The following is a 15,516-nucleotide window of genomic DNA, read 5'->3' on the forward strand; positions in this document are numbered from 1 at the left end:
GATAGGCTGAATGAAAAACACAGAGACCCAGGCAGTGGGAGCTCTAGAATAGACAGTAATTTTTCTCTGACAACACTTCTAATCTCATTGTATATTTCAGCCAGGTCTTGTGTGGGAGACATAAACCCCCTGCTCCCACAGAGCTCCAAGAACAGGAACAAGACCATCAGACCACTGCACACTCTGGGAGAGATCACAGTGACTGAGTCAACATATTTCTCTCTCTACCTCTTTCTCTCATTTTCTCTCTTTCTTTTTCTCTCTCTCTCTCTTACTTTCTCTTTTTCTCTCTTAATTTCTCTCTCTATCTCTTCCCCTCATGTTTTCCCTCTCTATTCTTTCTCTTTCTGTCCAACGTCAGTTTGCCTCCTTATGTAATGAGCAGTGATCTCTGAGCGTCTGAAGGAGCTGCAGGTGTTCTTAGTTCTTAGATATGGAGATTTGATCCTCCTGTATCCCCTAGAGATGGACTGGGACAGAGGAGACATTTTCTCAAGAGATTTTAGAGATTTGAGGGCATGTGGTTAACCTGTAACATTCAACACACACACACACACACACACACACACACACACACACACACACACACACACACACACACACACACACACACACACACACACACACACACACACACACACACACACACACACACACACACACACACACACACACACACACACACACACACACACACACACACACACACACACACACAGAGCATACTTTTCCTTTGCTGCTGCATTGCTCTGGTTCTCACACCAGGCCACGTTGATGTGTTGCTGTGTGATGTATTGCTGTCCTCTCCTCAGCTGACTGAGGATGTTCTAGGCCCTCATTTCCTCTCCTATTAGGCCTTTATTATTGGTTTCATTGATCACGGCTGCCCTGCAATCTGTGGTGCTGCAGTGCAAAGGTCCCCGGAGTATAGTCATTAGTGTCATGGCAACGTCCAGGGGCGGACACACAGCAGGTGTCAGTTACAATGCTATCACAGGGGCTCAACATAGCTATCAACACCTAATGACAGACTAGGATTCTCAGAAACCAAGCTGAGCGACCAAGAGGCTGGGTAAATATATACCTTCTGTGTTGATGGTGCTGATGGGTTGTCTCAGCTTATATTAATAAAGGTCAATCAGTCATGTAAGTTTATACAGTTTGAGTACAGATCAGTTTGTTATATTAATTAGAGAATGCCATCAATAATATTATGCGCAGTCAATGTAATGAAATATCCTAATATTTTGAGGTCAATGCAAAATGTTCAGATATTTCAATACATTGACTTTGCGTAATATTATTGACGTCATTCTCTAATTAATATAACAAACTAATCTGTTACTCAACAAATGATCTGTATTTTTCAACCTTGAAATAGTAAAATAGTGATAGTGAATTTGGATGTTTGAAGCAGGTGTTTATAATTGCAAGCACTGCTTAATTAAATGGTGAGTGCAAATCCAGTCCAAATGAAATCAACACAAATTGAGAGCCATTTTATTCTATTAGCAGCTCAGATGATCCATTAAATAGCTATTAGATTATCAAAAGGTTAGAACTCAGAACACCTCTGCTGGAAGTCTCACACAACCTTTATCGCTCTTAATTGAACAAGTCCACTGCTGGGAGGTCAATAGCTCATGTGTTCCAAGTCTAGACATTGTGAACACTCACAGGGGATCTGAAACATACATCATGACCCTCAGTTTTCTCTTTGGATAAAATGCCTTTTTAATGATACACAAGACAATAAGAAAACAGATTTATTTTGAATCAAACATCAAATCTTTAACTTTTTTATCGTTGTCCTCTTTATCAAAGTACAAGAATTGCCATTCACTCAAATCACTTTAAATCAAATATCCAACCAAATACTCCCCCAACCAAATTCTCCCTCATCCAAATACTCCCCCAACCAAATTCTCCCTCATCCAAATTCTCCCTCATCCAAATACTCCCCCAACCAAATTCTCCCTCATCCAAATACTCCCCCAACCAAATTCTCCCTCATCCAAATACTCCCCCAACCAAATACTCCCCCAACCAAATACTCCCCCAACCAAATACTCCTCCCCAACCAAATACTCCCCCCAACCAAATACTCCCCCAACCAAATACTCCTCCCCAACCAAATACTCCCCCCAACCAAATACTCCCCCCAACCAAATACTCCCTCAACCAAATACTCCCCCAACCAAATACTCCTCCTAACCAAAAACTCTCTCCAAAGTACTGTAGACACTTTCTACCTCTCTGCCCCTAACATATTGCTTTTGTCAGTTCCAGGAAGCATTGACCCCATATTAGCCCTAACCTGATTTGGCCCTTTCCCCATATGATTTCTCATTCACTGAGTAATGAGAATGTGTGTAAACTAGAAATGCTTTCAGCCCATCGCTGCTGTGCTGTGTCAAGTTGTTCTACCTTGTCTTTTTTTAAGTACACCCCGTTGTTCACTGAGAGTGTTAGTGGCTTTGTGTCGGGCCGCTCATTGGGATGGTTTCAAATGACAAATCACGATGAGGGATCACCATTTGTGACCTCTAGCAAGCTTCAGACAACCGCTTTGAATGTGACTGTAGCCTATCAAATGTTGCAATGGTAAAACGTTTGATATAATTTTTCCATGTGTGTGTGAATCCTCTCATAAATCTATTCCTACATCTGTGGTAGGTTATCAATCACACAGTTACATGCAGTTAAGTTGGGCGTGATTTCTAGAATGTAATATAATGTGGACGAGGGGAGCCTGTAGACCACTGGATGGGAAAGAGAGTGATTGAGTGATTGAGCAGAGGCTGAAGGACCTGGGCTGACCTGGGTCAGTAATTATGAACACATGGGGCTCTAAAAAGTGGTGAGGTAAGAGGATGGCCAAAAGCCTAGCTTCCTCAGGAGACTGCTGCTTTAGACATGTCTCCCCTCTGACTCCAGCTGTCTCCCTGCTTTAGACATGTCTCCCCTCTGACTCCAGCTGTCTCCCTGCTTTAGACATGTCTACCCTCTGACTCCAGCTGTCTCCCTGCTTTAGACATGTTTCCCCCCCTCTGACCCTAGCTGTCTCCCTGCTTTAGACATGTCTACCCTCTGACTCTAGCTGTCTCCCTGCTTTAGACATGTCTACCCTCTGACTCAGCTGTCTCCCTGCTTTAGACATGTTTCTCCCCCTCTGACCCTAGCTGTCTCCCTGCTTTAGACATGTCTACCCTCTGACTCTAGCTGTCTCCCTGCTTTAGACATGTCTCCCCTCTGACTCTAGCTGACTCCCTGCTTTAGACATGTTTCCCCCCCTCTGACCCTGGCTGTCTCCCTGCTTTAGACATGTCTACCCTCTGACTCTAGCTGTCTCCCTGCTTTAGACATGTCTCCCCTCTGACTCTAGCTGTCTCCCTGCTTTAGACATGTTTTCCCCCTCTCCTAGCTGTCTCCCTGCTTTAGACATGTCTACCCTCTGACTCTAGCTGTCTCCCTGCTTTAGACATGTCTCCCCTCTGACTCTAGCTGACTCCCTGCTTTAGACATGTTTCTCCCCCTCTGACTCTAGCTGTCTCCCTTCTTAAGACATGTTTCTCCCCCTCTGACTCTAGCTGTCTCCCTGCTTTAGACATGTTTATGTCCCTCTGACTCTAGCTGTCTCCCTTCTTAAGACATGTTTTCTCCCCCTCTGACTCAAGCTGTCTCCCTGCTTTAGACATGTTTCTCTCCCTCTGACTCTAGTTGTCTCCCTGCTTTAGACATTTTTCTCCCCCTCTGACTCGAGCTGTCTCCCTTCTTTAGACATGTTTCTCCCCCTCTGACTCTCGTTGGCTCCCTGCTTTAGACATGTTTCTCCCCCTCTGACTCTAGCTGTCTCCCTGCTTTAGACATGTTTCTCCCCCTCTGACTCTAGTTGCCTCCCTGCTTTAGACATGTTTCTCCACCTCTGACTGGAGCTGTCTCCCTGCTTTAGACATGTATCTCCCCCTCTGACTCTAGTTGTCTCCCTGCTTTAGACATTTTTCTCCCCCTCTGACTCTCGTTGGCTCCCTGCTTTAGACATGTTTCTCCCCCTCTGACTCTAGTTGTCTCCCTGCTTTAGACATGTTTCTATCCCTCTGACTCTAGCTGTCTCCCTGCTTTAGACATGTTTCTCCCCCTCTGACTCTAGCTGTCTCCCTGCTTTAGACATGTTTCTCCCCGTCTGACTCTAGTTGTCTCCCTGCTTTAGACATGTTTCTCCCCCTCTTACTCGAGCTGTCTCCCTTCTTTAGACATGTTTCTCCCCCTCTGACTCGAGCTGTCTCCCTGCTTTAGACATGTTTCTCCCCCTCTGACTCTAGTTGTCTCCCTGCTTTAGACATTTTTCTCCCCCTCTGACTCTCGTTGGCTCCCTGCTTTAGACATGTTTCTCCCCCTCTGACTCTAGTTGTCTCCCTGCTTTAGACATGTTTCTATCCCTCTGACTCTAGCTGTCTCCCTGCTTTAGACATGTTTCTCCCCCTCTGACTCTAGCTGTCTCCCTGCTTTAGACATGTTTCTCCCCCTCTGACTCTAGCTGTCTCCCTGCTTTAGACATGTATCTCCCCCTCTGACTCTAGTTGTCTCCCTGCTTTAGACATTTTTCTCCCCCTCTGACTCTCGTTGGCTCCCTGCTTTAGACATGTTTCTCCCCCTCTGACTCTAGTTGTCTCCCTGCTTTAGACATGTTTCTATCCCTCTGACTCTAGCTGTCTCCCTGCTTTAGACATGTTTCTCCCCCTCTGACTCTAGCTGTCTCCCTGCTTTAGACATGTTTCTCCCCGTCTGACTCTAGTTGTCTCCCTGCTTTAGACATGTTTCTCCCCCTCTTACTCGAGCTGTCTCCCTTCTTTAGACATGTTTCTCCCCCTCTGACTCGAGCTGTCTCCCTGCTTTAGACATGTTTCTCCCCTCTGACTCGAGCTGTCTCCCTTCTTGAGACATGTTTCTCCCCCTCTGACTCTCGTTGGCTCCCTGCTTTAGACATGTTTCTCCCCCTCTGACTCGAGCTGTCTCCCTGCTTTAGACATGTTTCTCCCCCTCTGACTCGAGCTGTCTCCCTGCTTTAGACATGTTTCTCCCCCTCTGACTCGAGCTGTCTCCCTTCTTTAGACATGTTTCTCCCCCTCTGACTCTAGCTGTCTCCCTGCTTTAGACATGTTTCTCCCCCTCTGACTCTAGCTGTCTCCCTGCTTTAGACATGTTTCTCCCCGTCTGACTCTAGTTGTCTCCCTGCTTTAGACATGTTTCTCCCCCTCTTACTCGAGCTGTCTCCCTTCTTTAGACATGTTTCTCCCCCTCTGACTCGAGCTGTCTCCCTGCTTTAGACATGTTTCTCCCCCTCTGACTCTAGTTGTCTCCCTGCTTTAGACATTTTCTCCCCCTCTGACTCTCGTTGGCTCCCTGCTTTAGACATGTTTCTCCCCCTCTGACTCTAGTTGTCTCCCTGCTTTAGACATGTTTCTATCCCTCTGACTCTAGCTGTCTCCCTGCTTTAGACATGTTTCTCCCCTCTGACTCTAGCTGTCTCCCTGCTTTAGACATGTTTCTCCCCCTCTGACTCTAGCTGTCTCCCTGCTTTAGACATGTATCTCCCCCTCTGACTCTAGTTGTCTCCCTGCTTTAGACATTTTTCTCCCCCTCTGACTCTCGTTGGCTCCCTGCTTTAGACATGTTTCTCCCCCTCTGACTCTAGTTGTCTCCCTGCTTTAGACATGTTTCTATCCCTCTGACTCTAGCTGTCTCCCTGCTTTAGACATGTTTCTCCCCCTCTGACTCTAGCTGTCTCCCTGCTTTAGACATGTTTCTCCCCGTCTGACTCTAGTTGTCTCCCTGCTTTAGACATGTTTCTCCCCCTCTTACTCGAGCTGTCTCCCTTCTTTAGACATGTTTCTCCCCCTCTGACTCGAGCTGTCTCCCTGCTTTAGACATGTTTCTCCCCCTCTGACTCGAGCTGTCTCCCTTCTTGAGACATGTTTCTCCCCCTCTGACTCTCGTTGGCTCCCTGCTTTAGACATGTTTCTCCCCCTCTGACTCGAGCTGTCTCCCTGCTTTAGACATGTTTCTCCCCCTCTGACTCGAGCTGTCTCCCTGCTTTAGACATGTTTCTCCCCCTCTGACTCGAGCTGTCTCCCTTCTTTAGACATGTTTCTCCCCCTCTGACTCTAGCTGTCTCCCTGCTTTAGACATGTTTCTCCCCCTCTGACTCTAGTTGTCTCCCTGCTTTAGACATGTTTCTCCCCCTCTGACTCTAGCTGTCTCCCTGCTTTAGACATGTTTCTCCCCCTCTGACTCGAGCTGTCTCCCTTCTTTAGACATGTTTCTCCCCCTCTGACTCTAGCTGTCTCCCTGCTTTAGACATGTTTCTCCCCCTCTGACTCGAGCTGTCTCCCTGCTTTAGACATGTTTGTCCCCCTCTGACTCGAGCTGTCTCCCTTCTTGAGACATGTTTCTCCCCCTCTGACTCTCGTTGGCTCCCTGCTTTAGACATGTTTCTCCCCCTCTGACTCGAGCTGTCTCCCTGCTTTAGACATGTTTCTCCCCTCTGACTCGAGCTGTCTCCCTTCTTTAGACATGTTTCTCCCCCTCTGACTCTAGATGTCTCCCTGCTTTAGACATGTTTCTCCCCCTCTGACTCGAGCTGTCTCCCTGCTTTAGACATGTTTCTCCCCCTCTGACTCTCGTTGGCTCCCTGCTTTAGACATGTTTCTCCCCCTCTGACTCTAGTTGTCTCCCTGCTTTAGACATGTTTCTCCCCCTCTGACTCTCGTTGGCTCCCTGCTTTAGACATGTTTCTCCCCCTCTGACTCTAGCTGTCTCCCTGCTTTAGACATGTTTCTCCCCCTCTGACTCTAGTTGTCTCCATGCTTTAGACATGTTTCTCCCCCTCTGACTCTAGCTGTCTCCCTGCTTTAGACATGTTTCTCCCCCTCTGACTCGAGCTGTCTCCCTGCTTTAGACATGTTTCTCCCCCTCTGACTCGAGCTGTCTCCCTTCTTTAGACATGTTTCTCCCCCTCTGACTCTAGCTGTCTCCCTGCTTTAGACATGTTTCTCCCCCTCTGACTCGAGCTGTCTCCCTGCTTTAGACATGTTTCTCCCCCTCTGACTCTAGCTGTCTCCCTGCTTTAGACATGTTTCTCCCCCTCTGACTCTCGTTGGCTCCCTGCTTTAGACATGTTTCTCCCCCTCTGACTCTAGCTGTCTCCCTGCTTTAGACATGTTTCTCTCCCTCTGACTCTAGCTGTCTCCCTGCTTTAGACATGTTTCTCCCCCTCTGACTCCAGCTGTCTCCCTTCTTTAGACATGTTTCTCCCCCTCTGACTCTAGCTGTCTCCCTTCTTTAGACATGTTTCTCCCCCTCTGACTCTAGCTGTCTCCCTTCTTTAGACATGTTTCTCCCCCTCTGATTCTAGCTGTCTCCCTGCTTTAGACATGTTTCTCCCCCTCTGACTCTAGCTGGCTCTCTAGCCCACCCTCTATCAGTGGGATTTATCCAAGAGCCTTTGCACGTCCACCAGAGGTTGTCTGAACCTTAATGCAATATTTTATTATCATGTTCTCTGGGAAGGTCAGAGGAGACTGTTTATAGACCATTGATTTAAACTCCTTTTGACACAGCATGTATTTGATACACAGTGCTATGTGTTTATTATTCTTGTTAGATAACCTAGTTAGTTTTATTATATTACCATGGCAGTTCAATTAGTGTTAAAGGTGAGTCACGTGGCAGGGTGGCTCACTCGGCGCTCTGCATGGTAGAGGCTAATCCCTAAAAGTCAGTGGTCAGGGCACAGGTCAACATGAACACTTGTTAGGTTATCACCTGTCTACCCCAGAGATGCCCATAGTTCTCAAAGTCAAATGCTTCAATCTTAAATCCAGCACAAATATGTCTCCATAGAGCACATTAACCTAGCTATTGGCCAATTACCTAGACACTGAGAGAAGTAATCAGTCATGTTTGTAGATGTATGACCAGGGTAAAGGTATGTGTTAGAAGCTTGGCACATCTAGTCCAACAGTCCGATATATCCTCAGGCTGGACGTTGGTCTTAGTAGGAATATCCCAGTGGTCCTTGCTTGGTCAGTTCAACAATCATCTGTATTTAAATCAGCAGACATGCTATACACATCCTGTGTGTACGTTGAAACATTAGATTATCACACCGTTTCATCAACAACAGATGGTTTCTATAGATTCTTTACCTCCGTTACATGCTAAAATAGCTGCGTTTGATTTAGTGTCAGGGATAGCTTGACTGGAGAGGGAAAGGAAAAGTGGATACCTAGTCAGTTGTACAACTGAATGCCTTCTACTGAAATGTGTCCTCCGCATTTAACCCAACCCCTCTGAATCAGAGAGGTGCGGGGGGCTGCCTTTATCGACATCCACTTCTTCAGCGCTCGGGGAACATGTCAGGATTTGGCCAGGGTTGTTCCGGGTTTTGGTCACTAGATGCCCCCATTGTGCTTTTTGACCTTGTGTTTTTTCCCTTGTTCCCCATTATTATTTGCACCTGTGCCTCGTTTCCCCTGATTGTATTTATACCCTTAGTTTCCCTCAGTTCTGTGCTCTGTGTTTGTATGTTAGCACCCAGCCCTAGTGTTCTGTGTATTCTTGTCGATTCCGGTGGATGCTCTTGTGGAATTCTGTTTTTGTTTTTGAGTATCTCTTGAGGCTTTTTGTGCTATTCCTACCACCTTTTGGATTTGCCATTTTTGTATTGAAGGACTTCTCCTTTTTACTTTATTAAATACACCGTCTTAAGTACTGCTGTGTCTGCCTCATCTTCTGGGTTCTGCTGACTATTCGTGGCTCAGTTGGTTAAGTGACTGTTTCTCACTCCGGAGACCCAGGTTCGTAACCGGGTCCTGACAGAACAGTGGGTTAACTGCCTTGCTCAGGGGCAGAATGACAGCTTTTTACCTTGTCAGCTCGGGGATTTGATCCAGCAACCTGATACACTCTTAGAAATAAAAGTGCTATCTAGAACCTTAAAGGTTTCTTCGGCTGCCCCCATAGGATAACCCTTTGAAGAACCCTTTTTAATTGCAGGTAGAACCCTTTTCCGTTCCATGTAGAACCCTTTCTATAGAGGGTTCTACATGAAACCAAGAAGGGTTCCACCTGGAACCAAAAAGAGTTGTCATATAGGGTCAAATAGCCCAAATGGCCCTAATAGCATTTTTAGATGATTGACTTCACTGTCACTCGATTGATGAAGTGCTCAATAAAACAGTTTTTTTGGGGAAATTGCTTGAACAATTACATAAGAGATAATTAGCTTTTATTTAATCAATCTCACTTTCCATCAGTTCCACTTGCATGGTTCTGGGTATTTGTAGTAAGTAGTGATCCTGCTTGGTGTGTCTACTCAAAGTCAAGTCAGACGTTTACCTCATTCTGGAGAACATGCTATACATGTCTGGGAAAATGGCCCAAAGAGATTAATACTAGTCAATAATATTTGATAAAAGATACAGTAGTGCTTGACATTTTCCTGGAAGACATTGTTTTCCTTCTCTTTTTTTATGGAATATTGTTTATATCACTACCATATTAAATGTGTGTCTCTGTTGTGTATATATGCTTCTTAAAGAACATTTTAGCCCAGAATTTGTAAAAGAGGCCTTAGGGATTGATATACTTTGGCCAAATAGCTTCAGATCACTGATGTGTTGACCATTTCAGGGAAAGCAGATAAGAGTTTGGTTCTAGAATAACTGGTCCAAAGAACATGTGTTGATGTTTGAGAACATTTATGGTTAGTGTGATATCAGATGGACTGTACAGCCTGGATGCACCACAACAACCCTAGACCCCCTGCCTTATACATGACTAGTCAGAAATATCAACGTGTCTGTCTCTTGTTCCCTTCTGTCCTTCTTAGACAGCCCCCCTCCTCTCCTCTCCTCTCCTCTCCTCTTCCCTCTCCTCTCCTCTCCTCTCCTCTCCTCTCCTCTCCTCTCCCTCTCCTCTCCTCTCCTCTCCTCTCCTCTCCTCTCCCCTCCCCTCCCCTCCTCTCCTCTCCTCTCCTCTCCTCTCCTGCCCTCTTCTCTATCTCTTGTTCTCTCTTCACCTGGTGAAGTGGAAAATGATTTTGAACATGTGTTCTAACAGCTTTAAATGTATTATCATCAGGATATAAATCACGTCGGTTAGACATATTTAGGACTGGGCTGTCTGATCTGACAGTCCCCTTGTCCTTGATGTCTAGTCTGGACAGACAGTTGGCTTGTTTATGTGTCTACTCTTCTGGCTTGCCAGGCGGTGGGTTGTGTAACCATCCTGGGGCATCAGATCCACATGTCATTTCGTAGCTACACTTATCAGCATAATCACAGAGAGAGGCTGCCCGCCGGATGAAATGGCCTCGCTAGCCCACCGGTCAAACAGACAGAGAGGAGGAATCAGAAACAGATAATGAAGTTAAAGAATGGATTGTTTTGATGTGCAAGTGAACATAGTATTAGGGAAAGGGGGATACCTAGTCAGTTAAGAACAAATGCTTATTTACAATAGCGCCTACCAAAAGGCAGAAGGCCTCCTGCGGGGACAGGGCTGGGATTACAAATACAAATATAGGACAAAACACACATCACGACAAGAGAGACACCACAACACTACACGAAGAGACCTAAGACAACAACATAGCATGGCAGCAACACATGACAACAACTTTGAGCGCTCCAGAAAGAGACAGCAGACAAAACATCAGGTCTTGGGGAGGCAGAGGAGACCCTAAAGATAATGTTGTCTAGGATATGAGCTTTGTGGTGAGCATAATTCTGGCCTGGCTCTTTGTTGTCGGCTCTACGGAGTCCCACATCTCTCTCCCCAATGGTGGTGAGCCCTCGGCTGGGCTGTAACACTGAGCCTCAGGCCTGTTTCTAAGACTGGAAGATGAAGAAACAAGCAGCCATCAACCCGCTCCTCAAGGAGCTATGGTTACCTGGTTTTTAAACGCCATGTTTTCAAAGCAGAAACAAACCACCTGTCATCTCGGTGTAAACTTAAATTGTTTTAGGGCACCCTCTGTGATTAGAATGAGTTCAGATGTCCCATAATACTGTCCACTTGTGATGACTCACGTTTACTCCTTCCTCCTTACTCAGTGTAGAAGAAGAGGGAAAAAAACAGAAGAGGTCAATATTGGTCAAAACCGTTGATCATTTAAACACTAAGACCTCTGACCCCTGCTTCCCTTTGAGCAAGGCAGTGTCTTTAAATGACAATCTATTCCTTTATATAGTGCACAGCTTTTGACCAAATCCCTATTGTCCCTGGACAAAAGTAGTGCACTATAAAGGGAATAGGGTGCCACTTGAGATACAGAGCAGGAACGGGATGCTCCCTAATATTGCTGAGTTGGAAGTTGATCCAGATCCACTGTCAGTCTGGTCAGTCCGGTGGGACTCAGAGCAGGTGTGGCTCAGTATGCCTGTCCTGGGAAGATCCGAGGATGATCTGGGAATGAGGAGATGGATAGCAGGAAACAATATTTATGTAGGGAAGGATGAGACATCAATTGTCTTCCTGCCATCTCCCCTCTTTTATATATGTTCTGGTAAGCACTTGAACCTTTGAGCGCCCCTTCAACTGAGAGTAGTAGTCAGAGTGTTATGAGGGGAATGGCTCCCAAGAGGGTTGACAAAGTCTGCTATTAAAACCTCTAGCTGCCAAGGTCTTTGAAGGAGTGTGAGAGAGAGTGTGTGTGTGTGCATGCATGCGTGCTGTTGTGCATGTAAAGAGTAGAACATATTTTCTCAGGTACCTCAAACCCTGAGTCCTTCATTCTTCCCTCGGGATTCTGTTAGTGAGATGATTGAATGGATACAGAACAAATGGTGATCATAATATGTTGAGATAAAAGCTTTGAACTTTGCTTCTCAGTCTTAAATTCTTTGATTTAGTGAGCAGTAACAGTAAGCTTGTGGAATGGTTAGTTCAATGATGAATGTATAGATGCCGTGGCTGGGTTTTAACACCTCTAAATCACTGGTTCTCAACTGGTTTTGCCTCAGGAACCAAATTGAACCAGGTTGTCTCTGTCGCGACCCAATATTCACATGGTGAAAAAGAATCGCCAAAATACAATCTGGAAAACTATTTTTAATGCTATATTGATATTAAATGTGGCAATTATATGACAAGTGAATAACATTCCCACCTCATTCTTTGTCAAAAATTCAATTTTGCCCAAATTCATGTTAATAATATCACTGGCTCGAGACCACAAAATCAACCAAAATACTGCTGCTGATAGCTCCATATTGAAAATACTGTGATTGAAGAAAAATTGTTGAGATTATTTAAAAAAGTTAAGTTCATTATCATTTCTACACACTTTCTACCTGATTGAAGTGGTTTAAGTTCAGACTGGAATAAATGGTGTGTAGATGACTGACTGCTGGGTGACTCCCCTCGCTCTACTCAGGGTCAGACAGGGACTGTTCAAGTGTTGAGTCTGTCCTAGCTGAGTCATAGCCTGGGTGGATCCACCATACAAGCACAGCACTCTGTGGGCTGGCCAGGGAAAAGAGAATACTGTGGGTAGCCTGCCATATAGCCTCATACTGTATGTTTCCTAATAAGGCATGTCTATCTTTGTGTTGTATGAGTTATCTCTGCTGTGGACAGTTTGGTCATCAATCTGGGTCTAAATGAAGTTGGGTGTGTTGTTGGAGTGTGTGGTCTGAGTGTGTTACACCTATCATCCTCCACACCACTGTCTTGTTAAGTATGTGGATGCTTCCAGATTCTACACCCTTTTCCAGAAGTACACACTTTCAGACTCCCCCTCATTGATTTAAAAGCATAGGGTTGGTGTAAGCATTGGCCATGTGAAAGTGTGCAAAGGACACTACAGTAGAAGCTTGTAGAATTGAGACTCAGCCTTAGTGTGTGTGTGTTCTCCAGGCGTGGCGTACTCCACCTCCATGAGAGCAGGGGGATCCAGGACCTGGGCATGCCTCGCTGGGAGCTGGTCCTCTGTCTGGTGGCTGTGGTCTTTCTTCTCTACTTCAGTCTCTGGAAGGGCGTCAAGTCCTCCGGCAAGGTACTGTTGACACACTGTGCTGTACCGTACCACTTAGGACAGCACACACTCCTACTGTAGTACAACACACACTCCTACTGTAATACAACACACACTCCTACTGTAATATAATACACACTTCTACTGTGATACAACACACACTCCTACTGTAATACAACACACTCTTACTGTAATACAACACACACTCCTACTGCAATACAACACACACTCCTACTGTAATACAACACACACTCCTGCTGTAATACAACACACACTCCTGCTGTAATACAACACACACTCCTACTGTAATACAACACACACTCCTACTGCAATACAACACACACTCCTACTGCAATATCACACTGCTACTGTAATATAATACACACTCCTACTGTAATACCACACTGCTACTGTAATATAATACACACTTCTACTGTAATACAACACACACTCCTACTGTAGTACAACACACACTCCTACTGTAATACAACACACACTCCTACTGTAATATAATACACACTCCTGCTGTAATACAACACACACTCCTACTGTAGTACAACACACACTCCTACTGTAATACAACACACACTCCTACTGTAATATAATACACACTTCTACTGTGATACAACACACACTCCTACTGTAATACAACACACTCTTACTGTAATACAACACACACTCCTACTGCAATACAACACACACACCTACTGTAATACAACACACACTCCTGCTGTAATACAACACACACTCCTGCTGTAATACAACACACACTCCTACTGTAATACAACACACACTCCTACTGTAATACAACACACACTCCTACTGTAATATAACACACACTCCTACTGTAATACCACACTGCTACTGTAATATAATACACACTTCTACTGTAATACAACACACACTCCTACTGTAATACAACACACACTCCTACTGTAATACAACAAACACTCCTACTGCAATACAACACACACTCCTACTGTAATATAATACACACTCCTACTGTAATACCACACTGCTACTGTAATACAACACACACTCCTACTGTAATACCACACTGCTACTGTAATATAATACACACTTCGACTGTAATACAATGCACACACCTACTGTAATACAACACAAACTGCTACTGTAATACAACACACACTCCTACTGTAATATAACACACACTCCTACTGTAATACCACACTGCTACTGTAATATGATACACACTTCTACTATAATACAATGCAAACTCCTACTGTAATACAACACACTCCTACTGTAATACAACACACACTCCTACTGTAATACCACACTGCTACTGTAATATAATACACACTTCTACTGTAATACAATACACACTCCTACTGTAGTACAACACACACTCCTACTGTAATACAACACACACCCCTACTGTAGTAGGCAGGTAAGCGAGCGGTTAAAAGCATTGGGCCAGTAACTGAAAGGTCACTGGTTTGAATCCCGAGCAGACAAGGTGGAAAAATCTGTCATTCTGCCCTTGAGCAAGTTAACCCCCAACAACAACTGCTCCCTGGGCGCCGGCAACGTTGATTAAAGCAGCCCCCTGCATCTCTCTGATTCAGAGGGGTTGGGTTAAATGAGGAAGACACATTTCGGTATCCCCTTTCCCTAGTATAGGACTTACTCCTACTGTACACAAAATGACCTGTGGTTGTGCTACACTACAGTACCTTGAGAAATAAGATCTATAAACAGTAACCTGAGTGTGACAATAACCTGTCTCTGAGTTGACAGATCTAAGCCTTGTTTAGTACGGCTTGGTACGTGAGTCTACACACATCTGAAAAAGAACATCTATACATTGACCAAAGCTGACAGACCAGGGAGAATACAACAATTCACATGATGTCTGCATGTCATAGGACATGATCTCACAGCAGTAATGAGTCATCTGTAATGTTATGTTGTCCATGTGGTGGTTTGAACACTACTGTACACTCTTAGTAATAAAGGTGCTATCTAGAACCATAATGGGTTCTTCGGCTGTCCCCATAGTATAAGCCTTTGAAGAAATGTTTTTGGTTGCAGGTAGACGCTCTTATCCAGAGCGGCTTACAATTAGTGCCTTCATCTTAAGATAGCTAGGTGAGACAACCACATATCACAGTCGTAGCTTGTACATTTTCCCTCAGTAAAGTAGCTATCAGCAAAATCAGTGATGGTAGGAAAAGACAGGTGCAGGTAGTCATGTATCTAATCTTCTGTGTTGTGTTGTGTCCAGGTGGTGTATTGAACACTACTGTTGTCATGTATCTAATGTTCTGTGTTATGATGTTGTGTTGTGTCCAGGTGATGTATTGAACACTACTGTTGTCATGTATCTAATGTTCTGTGTTGTGTTGTGTCCAGGTGGTGTATTGAACACTACTGTTGTCATGTAGCTAATGTTCTGTGTTGTGTTGTGTCCAGGTGGTGTATTGAACACTACTGTTGTCATGTAGCTAATGTTC

The 15,516-nt window shown here is 44.9% G+C and overlaps 1 protein-coding gene across 1 annotated transcript in view; it reads left to right on the forward strand.

Annotated features, from left to right (window-relative positions):
• Positions 1–15,516, forward strand: part of LOC135557066 (sodium-dependent noradrenaline transporter-like) — a 55,553-nt gene that overhangs the window by 12,437 nt on the left and 27,600 nt on the right. The window contains exon 4 of the mRNA XM_064990347.1: positions 12,922–13,060. Coding sequence (XP_064846419.1) covers positions 12,922–13,060 — 139 coding nt within the window. The remainder of the gene's footprint in view (positions 1–12,921; positions 13,061–15,516) is intronic.

This window comes from Oncorhynchus masou, chromosome 2 (genome assembly GCF_036934945.1).
Source record: "Oncorhynchus masou masou isolate Uvic2021 chromosome 2, UVic_Omas_1.1, whole genome shotgun sequence".
NCBI lineage: Eukaryota > Metazoa > Chordata > Actinopteri > Salmoniformes > Salmonidae > Oncorhynchus > Oncorhynchus masou.